General features: G+C 49.5%; 1 protein-coding gene across 1 annotated transcript in view; it reads left to right on the top strand.

Annotated features, from left to right (window-relative positions):
* Positions 1-15,915, top strand: part of LOC120928367 (fibronectin type III domain-containing protein 11-like) — a 60,943-nt gene extending 45,028 nt beyond the window's left edge. The window contains exons 3-4 of the mRNA XM_040339464.1: positions 14,281-14,770; positions 15,413-15,915. Coding sequence (XP_040195398.1) covers positions 14,281-14,770; positions 15,413-15,880 — 958 coding nt within the window. The 3' untranslated portion in view covers positions 15,881-15,915. The remainder of the gene's footprint in view (positions 1-14,280; positions 14,771-15,412) is intronic.
* Positions 15,916-16,117: the final 202 nt, after the last annotated feature.

The following is a 16,117-nucleotide window of genomic DNA, read 5'->3' as shown; positions in this document are numbered from 1 at the left end:
CTACCAGACAGGGGTGCGCGTGCCACGCTGTGTTCCTGGTTCATGGGACCATGTTGGCCCGGAACATTTAAAGCTGTGGCGGGGCCCCAGTATTCGACTGGGTCCCCAATTCTGAGAAGAACATGTACCCCAGGTTTGGAACCACTGGAATACTGGCCAGTAGTATATTGAACTTGTGGAACATAGAACATTCCTATGTAGCTGTCTGTAACTCTAGTGTATGACTCTTCTGTATGACTGATTTGATGTTTTCTTTTTTTACTATATTGTAGAGAATAATGGCACTGGAAGGAAACGAGACCTCTCACATACCCGTGTATGTGGATGAGGCTGGCTTCAACCTGGCCAAGGGCCAAAGACGTGGCCGTAATTTTACTGGCCACCGGGCCACGGTGGATGTCCCAGGCCAGCGAGGGGGCAATATAACTATGTGTGCTGCCATTTCTGAGAATGGTGTGGCCACTCACATCCCCAGTCTTGGCTCATACAATACACAGAAGCTCCCCATCTTCTTGGACCACCTTCATTTGGATTTGATCCCTGAAAATGAGAGGGGTCTCATAGGGCCTCACCTACCACAAAATATAATTGTATGGGGCAATGTGAATTTTCACCATGGCCCGCTTATCAGGGCCTGGTTCACTGCTCATCCAAGGATGGATATGGTGTTCCTACCACCTTACTCTCCTTTCCTCAATACTATTGAGGAGTTTTTCTCCGCTTGGAGGTGGAGAGTGTATGAGCATCGGGCTCAAGATCAGAGTTCCCTGATCCATACAACGGACGCTGCCTGTGAGGATATTACAGGAGATCAGTGTAAGGGATGGTTGCAACATGCACGCCGTTTCTTCCCTCGTTGCATCGCAAGGGAGAATATACGCTGTGAGTTGACGAAAATCTGTGGCCAGACAGACAGCAGCGTGTGGATGGGCAGGAGGGTGAGGACGGTGGACAGGAGAGGGAGGGTGAGGACAGTGGCCAGGAGAGGGAGGGTGAGGACGGTGGACAGGAGAGGGAGGGTGAGGACAGTGGGCAGGAGGACGGAGGCCAGGAGAGGGAGGGTGAGGACGGTGGACAGGAGAGGGAGGGTGAGGACAGTGGGCAGGAGGATGAGGACGGAGGCCAGGAGAGGGAGGGTGAGGACGGTGGACAGGAGAGGGAGGGTGAGGACAGTGGGAAGGAGGATGAGGATGGAGGCCAGGAGAGGGAGGGTGAGGACAGTGGCCAGGAGAGGGAGGGTGAGGACGGTGGACAGGAGAGGGAGGGTGAGGACAGTGGGCAGGAGGATGAGGACGGAGGCCAGGAGAGCGAGGGTGAGGACAGTGACCAGTGAAGAGATGTTACAGTAGTTGTGAAACTCCAGCTTTATTTACAGCATTGTAGGCTAAATGTAATTTCCCTTGTTTCATGTTTGTGCATTTATATTTCCGTATATATTATGCTGTATACATTTTCTTTTTACTCTGAAGTATTGAAGTTACCGTATTTATCGCGGTATACCGCGCACCCCTAAAGTTGCCCCGAATCCTTGGGGCACATCTAGGCGGACAATCGCAGCGTTTTGTCGCCGCAAATTTTGGTACAAAACGCCGCTATTTGCTGCCGCCGCAATTCGCGGGACAAAACGCCGTGATTTCGTCCACCTAGATGTGAATGGAGCCTTAGAGGTGCTTTACCAGCACATTGGGATTGCAGATGAGGCTTCGCTCGAATCTCTTCCCCTAATAAAAGCAGCACATACAGTACACATAAAATACTGGTTAGGCAACACAGTTAAGCCTTTAATTGCCCTAGATCAGGGGTCTCCAAACTGCGGCCAGGGGGCCAGATGTGGCCCTTTACTTGCTTTTATCTGGCCCTTGGGGCAATAATTCATCTTCTGACAAAAAATGGGGCACAATTCCTCCTAATGACACCAACAAAGGGGCACAATTCCTCCCAATGACACCAACAATGAGGAACAATTTCCTTCTAATAACACCAACAAAGGGGCACAATTCCTCCCAATTACACCAACGATGGGTCATTACTCCTCTCACTGACACCAAAAAATGGGGCATTGTTTTCTATTTCCAGTGGCCACAGTCCAGCCCCCCTAAAGTCTGAAGGACAGTAAACTGGCCCTTTGTTTAGAAAGTTTGGAGACCCCTGCCCTACATGATTAACCCCTTGCCAGCCAGTGTCATTAGTACAGTGACAGTGCATATTTTTAGCACTGATCACTGTATTAGCGTCACTGGTTCCCACAATGTGTCAGATTGTCAGTCGCAATATCGCAGCCCCGCTATAAGTCGCTGATCTCCGCCATTACTATAAAAAAAATAAAAAAATCCATAAATATATCCCATAGTTTGTAGACGCTTATTGGGATATTTTGTACCAAAAACATTGGCTTAAATTTATGAAAAAAAAAAAGAAATTGGATATGTTATATAGCAGAAAGTAAAACATTTTATTTATTTTTTTCAAATTTGGTCTTTAAAAAAAAAATAAAAATAACGCAGAGGTGATCAAATACCACGAGGAAAAAAAATACAAATTTTATTTGTGTACAGTGTTACATGACCGCGCAGTTGTCAGCTTAACTTATGGGAGTGCACATCGCAAAAAATGGCCTGTCATTAAAGGGGGGGTAAATCTTCCAGAGGTCACATGGTTAATCAGTGAAATTTCTCTTTCGTTCATAGACGGACACAGCCTTCATTGACCTTAGGGTTATGCTTCTTCCTACCAAGAGATTTAGGCAGAATTCTACAGCACTTAAGGTGTTAAAAACTTTCCTTCATGCCGCTCCTCCCAGGGGGCGTGGCTCCCCCAGGCATAACCCCCACTCTGCTCTAGCAGCTTCAGTTTGTTTTCTACCTAACCGTCAGGAGTCAGGCTCTCTCTGGAGTCCTGGACTCTGGAGTTTTTCTTGCGATTTTTCTTGCGACTTTTCTCGTTTTTTATTATTTTGTTCCTGCATTTTTGAATCCTGCGATTCTTCTATCAACAGCCGACTGGGTGACAGGCTGGGTCCTCGGCCCTTGTAGTCCCCCCAGGTTCGGCCTTCAAACGTGTGCCGGCCCTTAGCTCAGCTTTGGGACGTCCACGACAGGCCCCGTTGCTCCAGGGGCGGCCGGGGAACTTCGGTTCTAGGGCACACATATGACCGGTCTTTTATGGCCTTTTCACAGTGTGTCTGGCTGTCAGCCATGCCGTTTAGCGGACGTTGGTCTGTCTGGGATACCTCCAGCCGGTAGTCGCAGGACAGGTAAGTAGTGACCCCTTACTCAGGTAAGTGGTCTGGCTGGAATTTTCCCAAGGGAGGTCGACTGAGGGTTCGCCCTGCTTTCCTCTCTCCCTTATTCCTCTCCTTCCTTCCCTTTTGGGTAGCGGCTGTGAGGGGGGTTTTTCTGGGGTCTCTTTATTATCAACGGGGCCTGTGTGTTAGCTGGGGCTGTGTGTGTTCACTGCAGGGGGCTGTAGTGTTCTCTGCGGGACTTGTGTGCTGTTTTACTGTGCTGCTGTGGCTGCTGGCTGTGTCTGTTTCTTTTACAAAAACAAAAAAAAAAAAACATTTTTTAAAAAGTGCGCCACGGCCGCCATTGTGCTGTAGTCGCGCCTTGTATATCTCGGCGGCCATTTTCTTGTGGTCCTTGGCGGGGTTTTTTTTGCAATACGGCGGCCATCTTTCATTTTCGTTTTGGCCTCGTGTGGCCGTTTTAGCGCTCGGAGAGACCGCAAATCTCTCCGTGGGGACTGTCAGCAGCGCAGCCGGCTTCTCAGCACATCATCAGGCTCCTCTCAGCGCGATGCACCAGGCGGGGTGGTGAGTTCCCTGGGGGCCCTCATGCTCAGAATAGAGCTAGAACAACCGGGAGGTGACTGTGGGTGGTTCTCTGCTTAGCAGTTTGGGTAACTCGGTGGTGGGATGCCCTGGAGCCTGTACTAGGTACTATCCTCCCCACTAAGGCCCGAGTTAACCCTTGATGCCACTTCTGTTGAGGGAGTGTTGTTTCTGAAGCAGCTAGTGCCTGGTTGGGGGGTAAAAAAGCGCCCCCTCCCTGGGCCTGCTTCGGGGGATGCCGCTGACATTAGACCATGCCCGGCTATTGCGTCTGGCTCTGGTTCTGTGGTGTCAGTGGCTGCGGGCTAAAAACCCACGCGACCAATTTATTGGAGCTCTTATTTTCTGCGGTTAGAGCTTATAGCTCAGTAACTAGACGGTTTGTGGTTTTGGCGGAGGTACCAGATGTACCGGTCCCTTTTGGGTTCGGCAAAACCGCTGCGCACTGCAACTGTGTTCCTTATTTGGACTTTTTATGTTACACCGCAGTATATATATATATATATATATATATATATATATTTTTTGCAGTCCCTGAATGCTTTGCGACCCCTTTGTAAGTAGTTGGGTCTCTCCTCCTGTGGACCCTCCAGTGTCCGGATGGAGCAAAGCCGCCACGTTGCCCGTGGAAGGGGCTCCTGCCTGTGGGAACCCCGCTGAGACCGGTCTTGACTCGGTCTCTGGTGTCACAGACTCAGACTAGAGGGGCGTAGCTCCTGCTGCAGGAGCTGGGGGCACACGATGCTGCTGAGCCCTGTAAGGACCTAGCTGAACGTTTGGTTCGGGGTCTGTTGTTCGTCTGTGAGTCGGTCCTGGATGCGCTTCCCTTGCTTTCCAGGGCCTCCGCCTGTGTGGGGTGTTTTGCGCCGCCTCGTGTGGCTTACATGCTGGTCTTTGGACCGATCCTCAAAGGGTCCTTGGTGGACTCACCCCTTTAAGGGTGGGCGGCTTTTTGGGCCTCCCGGGTTGACACCCCTAGGGATGCCACGGGTGGTGAGAGCACGCTGCTTCCTCTGCTAGGAAGGGCAAGGAGCCTCGCCGTCGGCGAGTGTCCTCCTCTCCCGAGCGGTTCGTGCGCCCAGCAGGGTGGGTATGTCTGCAGGGTGCTAAGGCCCCCCGCTGCGGGGCTGTGACGCGCCTGGCACCACGTGCCTTACGGGCCTGCGGACAGTACTGCCTCCGCATGTAGGTCTGCCCCCACCCGTGTCGGGGGGGGCTGGCTTTGTGACTTTGCGGCTCGGTTGAGGCCTCTTCTTTCCGACCGTTGGCTTTGCGAAGTTGTTTTCTCGCGGTGCAAGATAGATTTTCTCTCTTGGCTACCTAACAGATTTTTTCCCTCCATCCTCTGGCTTCCTCCGGTTCGCCGGTTGGCTCTGTCCAGGATCTTCTGATCGGGGGAGTGAGGGTGCCAGTTCCCTCGATGGGACGGTCTCAGGGGTAATACTCTGATCTGTTTGTAGTCCCCATGGTGGACGGGGTCCGTCCAATCCTGGACCTCAGGGTTTGTTTTTTGTAAAATACAAAATTTCAGGATGGGGATTTTTCTGGCGTCCTTGGATGTCATGAACGCGTACCTGCATGTTCCCATATGCTCTAAGCACCAGGGATTCTGGGCTTTGCGGTCAGGGTGGACCATTTTTCTTTTTGTGGCCCTCCCGCTCGACTTGGGTCGACACCACAGGTTTTCACCGGGGTGCTCGTCGCGATACTGGCCCGGCTGTGATAGCGGGGGTTTATCGTGGGAAATTTTGGGTACCTGGAGTCGGAGTCGGCAAACAATGCACCGACTCCGACTCCTACTAAATTTAGATTGGAATAAAAAAAAAAAAAGCAAGTTTAAATGTCCAAATTCACAAAAAGTTATAATTAATGACTTCTCTACTGTAAGAATAAAGACCAATGCATGCAGTGCCTCACGTAACCGCAAAACAAACACGTTAAGTGACCGTGAAGAAGCATGCTTTTCATGTGCTTCACTATATGGCACGCAACGCACAATTAGGAGCTGCAATACTTATACTTTCCATAGTGTTGTGTTCTGCTTTTACAGGGAACGCAGCGTCCATGGGTAACCTAGCCTCTCACTGATAAGGGATTAAGTAAATATGTTTTTTGCAGGACTAGAGACACTTGTATAAGTGAAGGGAATGGAGGGCCAATAGTTCAAGACTGAAGCTGTAAACCATTGGAAAAACTGCTGTCATTTAGCTAAGGCTATAAAAACTTGTAAACTCCGATTGTTAGCTTAAACTTTAAACATGACTATGGGATTCTCCTAGGAAAATCATGTTTTAGAATAAAAAAAACGTTGTTTTCATTGTGTTTGTCTTTTGCTTAAACTGTGCAATACAGTAGACCAGGGGTCTCAAAGTAACGGCCCGCGGACCGGTTTTAAATGGCCCGCAGGCAGGGCGTGTCCCGCGGAAGTGTAGATCGAGGTGCATGAAGAGTAGCGCAGGAAGAGTCTGTCATAAGTTCACTTCTCTCATGTCACACTGCTACTCCCCGGCGGCCCCTCCTCTCTTCTCGTCTATCCCCATTTGCTTGTGACATCATCTGAGATGGACGAGAAGAGAGGGGGGCTGCCGGGGAGTAGCACATCAGGGCACATGGCACATCAGGGTACAGGGCACATGAAACAGCACATCAGGGCACATGGCACATCAGGGTACAGGGCACATGAAACAGCACATCAGGGTACAAAGCCCAGCACATCAGGGTACATGGGGTACCCTGATGTGCTGGGCTTTGTACCCTGATGTGCTGTTTCATGTACCCTGATGTGCCATGTGCCCTGTCCTGATGTGCTGTGCCATGTCCTGTACCCTGATGTGCCATGTGCCCTGTCCTGATGTGCTGTGCCCTGATGTGCTCTCATGTGCCCCATGTTCCCTGGTGTGCCCCATGTTCCCTGATTGTGCCCTGATATGCTCTTATGTGCCCCATGTGCCCTGGTGTGCTCGTATGTTCCCCATGTGCCCTGATATGCCCCATGTGCCCTGATGTGCTCTGATTGTGCCCCATGTACCCTGATGTGGCCCATGTACCCTGATGTGCCATGTACCCTGATGTGCCATGTGCCCCATGTACCCTGATGTGCTGGGCTTTGTACCCTGATGTGCTGTTTCATGTGCCCTGTACCCTGATGTGCCATGTGCCCTGTCCTGATGTGCTGTGCCCTGATGTGCCATGTCCTGCACTGTGCCATGTGCCCTGTCCTGATGTGCTGTGCCCTGATGTGCCATGTCCTGCACTGTGCCATGTGCCCTGTCCTGATATGCCCTGCCCTAATGTGCCGTGCACCCTGATGTGGCCTGTTGTGCTGTACCCCTATGTGCCCTGTACCCTGATGGGCTGGGCTTTGTACCCTGATGTGCGCTGTGCACTCATGTGTGCTGTGCCCTGATGGTGAGTGGTCAGTGTGTAGTGTAGTGGTCAGTGTGCAGTGTAGTGGTCAGGGTTAATGATGCTTTCGCTGACACCAGTACTGTTTTTGAAGTTTGAAAGTTTGCATGCGGCCCCCCATGGGATATGGAAACTTGTCTTGTGGCCCTCAGGTAATTTGAGTTTGAGACCCCTGCAGTAGACTGTTGGCTTCCCAGCCAGTAGTCCTGTGGTAGGTTGCGTTTCTTTCCCTCAAGGAATGTATAAAATACATTCGCATATTAATACAGAGGAGTCGGAGTCGGAAGTACATAAAACTGAGGAGTCGGAGTCGGAACATTTATCTACCGACTCCACAGCCCTGGTCTGGACGACATTTTCCTACGAGCTTCTGAGAACTCTGCGTTTGTGGAGCCGTGTCTATCACGTGTCAGACTCTCCAGGAGTTTGGCTGGCTTCTGTTTTTGTCCAGATGTCAGTGTGGGTCCCGTCTCTGGGACTGAACTTCCTGGGACTAGTCCTGGATTCCCCCGGGGCGGGAGTTTTTTTCTCCTAACGGAAAAATTTAAGACTCTGCAATCTGCTGGGCAGCAGTTGTCGACCTAGTAGTGGTCATCTCTGCGATTCTGCTTGAGGGTTCTGGATCTGACGGTGGCCTCTTTCGAGGCGGTTCCGTATGCCCAATTCCACGCCAGGGTGCTACAGGGGGACCTGTTGTCACGTGGGGACTAGCTTCCGTCATCTCTGGATTACCAGATTCGGATGAGTCGACTAGTCCCTGGTGTGGTGGCTGACGTTTTCCGGTGCTTCGGGCCGGGAAGTCGTTTCGGCCAAGCCACTGGACAGTGGTCGCGACGGATGCCAACCTCTCCGGTTGGGGAGGGGTTTTTGGGGCACCCAGTCAGCCCTGGGGCGCTGGACTTAGGTGGCGACCCACCTTCCGATCGTTCTGAATCGAGCTTTGCCTTGCCTGGTGGTCCCTGGATCTACAGGGCCGACCATTCGGGACCCTGTCCGTCAACGCTGTGGCGTACGTCGGCCATCAGGGAGGCACACGGAGTTCTGTTGCAGCAACGAGGGTAGCGCACATCCTTCGGTGGGCCGAAGGGTCCGTTCCGGCTCTATCGGCCGTGTGCATTCCGGGAGTACGGAATTGGCGAGCCGACTCCTAAGACGGACTGTGCTAGACCACGGAGAGTGGTCTCTCCACCCGTAGGGGTTTTCAGGATCTGTGCCGGAAGTGGGGCACTCCAGGCATGGACCTTCTAGTGTCCCGCCTCAACCGGAAGGTGCCATGTTTTTGGCCAGGTCACGGGACCCGTGGGCTGACGCATCAGGCGCGTTGGTGGCTCCTTGGGGGTCACTCGCCTGCTTTAAACCTTCCCTCCTCGGTAGCTTCTTCCTCGCCTGCTGCGCAGAGTGGAAGCCAAGGGTATTTCATCAATCCAGATTGCCCCAGATTGGCCGCGTCGCTCCTGGTACGCGGACCTGGTGCGTCTGGTGGCTGACGCCCCCTAGCATTTTCCCCTGGGGGTTGATCTTTTGCTACAGAGTCTGATCTTCCACCCTGTTTTTTTTTCAGCCACTGGCTTAGCGACGTGGCTGTTGAGAGCCTGGGGCTGAAGGCCCGAGGCCTATTGGGCTCGGTGGTCTCTATCGTGCTGCTGGCATGGTAGTCTACCTCACGTAGGATTTACATCATACGTGGAGGGCCTGCATCTCTGGTGAGATACGTACGTGGTTTCCAGGATTCTACTGTTTTTTACAGCAGGGAGTGGATCAGGCTCTCGCCTTATGTACAGTTGGGAGTCAGTTTTCTGCTCTGGCTGTTACTTTCACTGAGCCTTGGCGTCGCACTCCTTGGTGCGTACGTCTGTTCTGGGGGTCTGGCATATGGCCCCTCCACTACCCCCATGGGACTGGTATTTAGTCCTTTTGGTTCTTCTGGATGCTCCCTTTGTGGACATTCGGGAGGTTTTTTGTTGACTGTCACGAGAAGGGAGCAGGTTTAGCTCAGTGCTAGAGTACCTGCCCTTCATGCATTTGACTCTGGGTTCCAGCCCAGGAAGGTCTGCGTTGTCACGTGGCCATGGCTCGTCGTGGGCATTTCCACTGTGATTTTTTCTGGTAGCAATTGCCTCGATCAGACGAGTGTTTGTCTGAACTGGCGGCCTTGTCTTGCAAGGCTCCCTACTTGGTCATCCATAAGGATGAGGTGGTGCTGCGGCGCAGCCATCTTTTCTCCCCAAGGTCGTTTCAGCTTTTCACGTTGGTGTGGACATTGTTCTTCCATCCTTATGTCCTTGGCCGAAATGGAGGGAGGTGGCCACTTTTACATCCTCTGGATGTGGTTCGGGCCCTACGTATGTACTTATCTGCTACGATTCCGTTCCGGAAGTCGGTCTCACTGTTCGTGTCGCTGGCTGGTTCTACCAGGGGGCCTGGTAGTCTCGTCGGCCACCTTTTTTCCGGGGTGGATCCGACGGATTGTGCTTCAGGCCTATGCCCTGAAGGGGCGGGCGCCTCCCTTTTGGGTTACGGCGCATTCGACCAGGCGATTGGGGCCTCTTGGGCTTTCTGGCATCATGCCTCTATGTTACAGGGGTGTATGGCTGCGACCTGGTCGTCATTCCACACTTTTTCGAAGTCTTACAAGGTGGATGTGTGTGCATCTTATGATGCCTCTTTCGGCCGCAGGTGTTACAGGCGGCAGTTTAATGTTGGAGTTCCTCCGTTGAGTAACTCCGCTTTTGTTTGGGGTGTAACCTGTTTTGGCTGTGTTATTTTTCCCACCCCTCGAATTTTTTGACACTGCTTGGGGATGTCCCTAAGGTCAATGAAGGCTGTGTCCGTCTATGAACGGAAGAGAAAAAAGGATTTTTGTACTCACCGTAAAATCCATTTCTCTGAGTTCATAGACGGACACAGCACCCACCCCTCCTTGGTTTGTACTGCTTGTTACGAACTGAAGCTGCTAGAGCAGGGTGTGGATTATGCCTGGGGGAGCCACGCCCCCTGGGAGGAGCGGCATGAAGGAACGTTTTTAACACCTTAAGTGCTGTAGAATTCTGCCTAAATCTCCTGGTAGGAAGAAGCATAACCCTAAGGTCAATGAAGGCTGTGTCCGTCTATGAACTCAGAGAAATGGATTTTACGGTGAGTACAAAAATCCTTTTTTTTTTTGCCCAGAGTTTATACTTCAGGCAATAAATCTGTGGTGTCACAAACATGAAAGGGACATACAAACTCCATGCAGACAAGTGTAGGGAGGGATCAGATGGGAGATCATCAGCAGGCAGAGACAGAGTGATCCTCTGTATGAGTTTTACATATGGCAGAGGTGCAGACATAGCCAGGGGTACATGGTACCAGTACAGGCCAATCACAGACTGCCTGAAGTATAAATAAATTTTCACTGATTTTCACGTGACGTCTGGAAGATTTACCCCCCCTTCATGACAGGCCATTTTTTGCTATGTGCACTGCGTAACTTAAGCTGACAACTGCGCGGTGGTATTTGATGACCTCTGCGTTTTATTATTTTTTTTTCGTTTTAATTTTTTCTAACAAAAGACCAATTTAAAAAAAAAATAATAATTTTACGTTCTGCTATATAACATATCCATTTTTTTTTTTACGTTTTTCACAGTGCCAGGCTCACATCTGTTATGGTGCACAATCCCCCGCCCCCCCTCCTCCTCCTCCTCCTCATTGGAGTACAGGCCAGGGGGGAGGAGGGAATGACAGGTGTGAAGACACTGAGAGGTGTGAAAACTGACAGCCTGCTAGATAAGGGGGAGGAGACAGGCGACCTTACCTTACCTTTTCTTCAGTACGGTAGTGTGTCAGTCCCGTCCCGGCTTCTGTGCTGTGCTTCAGTGCTGTGCGACATCAGTTTAACAGGGTCAGTCATTCCCCTCTGCTCCTGGCGCCATTACAATTTGAAGCTGCATGCATTACGCACGCTTTACGCAACGGCGGCGCGCTACCAGTACCACCTGAGACAACAAGGAGAGGAGGAGGAGGAGGGAGGGGACCAGTGCAAGTGTCTGACACTTCGGCGCGACTGCGCCCTCCCCCCCCCCCCGCGGTGCAGGGGTGCCGTGCTGCTGAGCAGTGACCCGGCTGGCCCTGCCCCTGATCATTCATGTTAAACTGATAGCGAGCTGTGACGGCCACACGGCGCCCCTGTTGTCAATGGCACTCCGTGCGGTCGCACAGCCCGCACACCCCAAAGGCCGGCCCTGTACAAAGGCACTATAAATTGCATGCCAAGATTTCCCATATGTGGTCTTGCTTCCTCCAACATCAATGTTAAATAATATACTCTGTGCACATTTGTTGTCGGACAGTTTTAAAGCATGCTATAAAACATTTGTTGCCGGAAAATCCGACAATTGTTCCGATGGAGCGTACAGACGGTCGGATTTTCAGACAAAACCCTTCCATCACACAATTGTTTTTTGCACAATGACAAGTAACTATTTTCTGTCTGTGTTGCTGTCAGAGGGGCAGATCCACAGAGAGAGTACGCCGGCATATCTACTGATACGCCGGCGTACTTTCAAATTACCTGCGTCGTATCTTTAGTTTGAATCCTTAAACCAAGATACGACGGCATCTGGGTTAGATCCGACAGGCGAACGGCTTCGTACGCCTTTGGATCTTAGATGCAATACTTCGGCGTCAGCTGGGTGGAGTTTGCGTCGTTTTCCGCGTCGGGTATGCAAATTAGCGATTTACGACGATCCACGAATGTACGCGTGGCCGTCGCATTCTGTTACGTCGTCTCTAGTCGGCTTTTTCCGGCGTATAGTTAAAGCTAGTGTTTTGCGCCGTATAGTTAGATTTGCCATGTTAAGTATGGCCGTCGTTCCCGCTTTTAATTTAAATTTTTTAAATTTTTTTGCGCAACTCGTCCGTGAATCGGAATGTATGTAAGTCACGTGTAAGTTAAAAAAAATGACATCCTAGCGACGTCATTTAGCGCAATGCACGGCGGGAAATTTCGGGACGGCGCATGCGCAGTTCATTCGGCGCGGGGACGCGCTTCATTAAAATGAAACACGCCCCCTAATGGCCGATTTGAATTCCGCTCCATTACGCCGCTTGAGATACACTACGCCGCCGTAACTTACGGCGCAAAATCTTCCTGGATTCGAACTAAAGCCAGGTAAGGTACGGCGGCGTAGCGTATCGCATATGTGAATCTGGGCCAGAGACTTTCCCTTCCTTAGACCCCATTCACGCCTGGGCGTTTTGTAGCTTGAAGCCTGAAGCTACAAAATGCTGGAGGGGAAAAAATATATTATTCTATATGGAGATGGTTCACATCTCCACTACAAAACGCCTGAAGCCAGAAGTTAAAAAACGCCTGAAGCTCAAACAAGTTCTGGGACTTTTTTTAGGCAGATTTGGGCGTTTTTCTGTTTTTAACATTGGTGACCCTAGACCTGTCCAAATTCGCAACAAAACGTGGTAAAAAAAACACCGCAAAAATAGCGGTAAAAAACGCCGCAAATATTGCGGCAAAACTTGGTAAAAAACGCAGCAAAATCGCGGCAAAATGCTACGCTCAAGTGTGAATGCAGCCTAAGTCATAACACTTTGCCAGCAAGACAGTGTGAACAAGTGAGGAACAAGCTCTCTAATGGACCCCCAGATAGCAATAAAAACCCCAACCCAATCTTTCCTATAGTTGATACTCACATTCAGTGCCGCCATCAGGGGGGTACAGGCAGTACACCTGTAAGGGGCCCGGATGGCAACCCCCTTTTTTTTTTAGGGGCCCGGAGGCCCACAGGGCCCCAGGTGGCAACTCCCCCCCCCTTTTTTTTTATAAAAAAAAAAATATTTTTTTTTAATATATTTTTATTTTTGTTTTTATTAAAGGGTCCGGAGGTCCCCAGGGCCCCGTATGGCAACCCCTCCCCCTTTTTTTTTTATAAAAAAAAAAATTCTAATATATTTTTATTTTATTTTTTATTAAAGGGCCAATTTTTTTTCTTTTTTTAGGGGTACGGGGGTCCCCAGGGGCCCGGGGATCCCCAGGGCCCCGGATGACAACCCCCCTTTTTTTTTTATAAAAAAAAAATATTTTTTTAAAATATATATATATATATAATTAAAGGGCTCAGAGGTCCCCAGGTGGCTACCCCCTTTTTTTTCGGCAGAACCCCCCCCCCCCCCCCCCCTGGTTCATTGCTCCAGGGGGCCCATGCCTGAAGCTGTGTAAGGGGCCCCATAATTCCTGATGGCTGCCCTGCTCACATTGCAATACTGGTTACAATGCAAAATTGGACTCATGTTAAGTTTTTCTTGGTTGATTATGACTAAGGATGATCTCAGGCATGTTTGGACATGAGTCTGAAGCTATCCGACTGGGAAACCGTCAAAGCAGACAGCCAATCATAGGCGGCCAAGACATTTTCCACCTTGCAGCTGAACGTGTATAGCCAAACCTCACTTGGCTATACTTCTCATGTGGATCATGTGACTTGTTCTTAGCAGACAGCGGGCTGATGTTACAGAGTCGGTCCAGGCTGGGGCAAGATCACGACAATGAAGTCAGGATCCGCCCACATGCCTGGAACGGCACCCAGCTCAGCCTTTCAGCGAGCCATTGAGAACCTGAGCCGGCTTCTCCCGCCCCCCTCCAAAGCCCAGTGCTCCAGTGAGCGAGGGGTTGGCAGAGCAGACAGCAGTGACTGACAGTCACCAGTTCTCTGCTCAGGGAGCTCTGAGAAGCAAGTGATCAGCGGTGTTTGATCGTTTGGTTCTCAGTCTTAGAGCCGGCAGGGGACAGATGCAGCATCGGACTGATGCTGCATCCCACCTAGGTAAGTAGTATTCTGAAAAAAAACAAAAAAAAACAACATACATCTCTTTTAAATGTCATTCTTGAAGAATACACCAAAACCTTCATTAAAAAAAATTGGAAATGCCTACTTTGCATAACGTCCTACTTTTCTCCAAAACCAAAGACAGTCTTTAACCCCAATGTACCAATTGCTTTTTTTTTTTTAAAGGGTTTGCTTGTTAATATGCCTTGCCTTTATCTTGAATAGATTAAAGATCTTTAGAGCAAATGGCCGACACTACAAGCAGTATGACATCTGTCAAAAGAAAACAGAACATCCTGCCGTTTTACACTACCATAAGTTCATAGACCGTCAGCTGTGCACGACCATGCTTGAGCATTTTGAAGATCGACTGGATCTACTCAGAAAAAGTCATTTTTATATTAAAATCCAGCCCAAAAAAATATCGATACGTCGGCAAAATATCAAAACACTGCTGCTATTAGACCCTCGGAGACTCGAACATCTGAAAGAGATGGGTAGAGACCAGGTCATGATAAAGATGTTTCTCCTGGAGAATTACTTAGAGGAGATGAGGAAAAGCTGTTCAGAACTGGTGGACATGCTGCAGTCAAATCAAGGAGAGTTCTCTCTGACAAAGCAGGAGACCATCAATGAATCTTTGTCAGGGCTACTCTCCTGCATATTTGGTGGGACTGCTCCTTTATTCAACCCTTTTGGAAGGATGTTCACCGCATTATCCCTCTGATTACTTCCTACTCTCCAGATTTCTCCGCTGCCCAATTCCTACTACACCATACCACATTGCCCCAACACGTATACAAAAATTCATTAGTTCTGCAACTGATTAATGCAGCCAAGCTCTGTATCCCGACGCACTGGAAAGACGCCTCCCCTCCTAGTATTTTGGAATGGTTTCGGAGAATTGAACGAACTGCAGAAATAGAGGATCTGATTTTTCAATCATGGGATTCCCCTAATAAATTTCGTGATAAATGGACTTGCTGGACAAACTTTACTAGATCTGCTGAGTTTCAAAACCTAACTCGCAATTCTAAACGTTAATTGAACCAACTCCGGTACCTTCAGGCCTTCTTTTTTTTTTCTTCTCTCCTTCTCCCCCTTTTATTGATACTGTTTTTCTTTGTCTAAAACTTCCCATCATAACAACTTGTGATGTCCTTAGTTCCGGTCCTGATTGACCGCTTTAACTGATCTCATTTAATGTGGAATTAAAATGTATGTTTGAATGACTTATAATATTCTGTAAATATTATTGATCCGATACATTTAACCTATTGGATATCTTGGTGAATTTTCACATATGTATTGCTTTATTGTATGATTTCTTCTGAAATACTAATAAAATGTTTAAACAATAAAAAAAAAAAAAAAATTGGTTAATGATTTTAAGAACATGTCAGTGCATGACCAACTGCACTTTAAACATCAACTGATATCACCAACTGAAGTCCGCCACCATCCCTCCTTAAGGTTGTTCTTAAACTTTAAACAGCCAGTCATGTTTGATAGAGTGAAGTCCAGGGCTGCTGATGACTGGGCAAACCTGAGCTGGCAGGTTTCTGGACGACAACATCTGACAGAGAGTTTTGACCTGCACTTTCGGCAGATAAACACACCACCACATGTAGAAGCGGACAGTGGTTTAATAAATGTGGATGGCAACAAGTTCAAGATCGAATTTCTCCTCCCACAAGAGACATACGAATTTACGATCAGGAGGACCAAGGAGAGCCATACAGTGCATGATGAATGGTGTGATGTCTTGACGCTGAGGATAATGGCATCCGGGGCTCAGCCTACTGAAATAGACAACACAATGTGACTTCACATAGACTAATTAAACAACCCTTAACCGTGCCCATGTGTTCGTCTCACCCCTTATACCTTAAATAAAGACACAAACACCATGTTATCCTTGAATGGACGTAGGGGTCGGCCACAGCTTTATTTGTTAACCACATAACATGAACCTTTAATAACCATCTCGTGGTAGATTACCAAGGGGGAAGCAACCAGCCAGCCGCCGGCCCAAGCCGACGGCCATAATAGCCTTCCACCC

The sequence above is a fragment of the Rana temporaria genome, chromosome 2 (genome assembly GCF_905171775.1).
Source record: "Rana temporaria chromosome 2, aRanTem1.1, whole genome shotgun sequence".
Lineage (NCBI taxonomy): Eukaryota > Metazoa > Chordata > Amphibia > Anura > Ranidae > Rana > Rana temporaria.
This window is presented reverse-complemented; position numbering and strand designations above follow the sequence as displayed.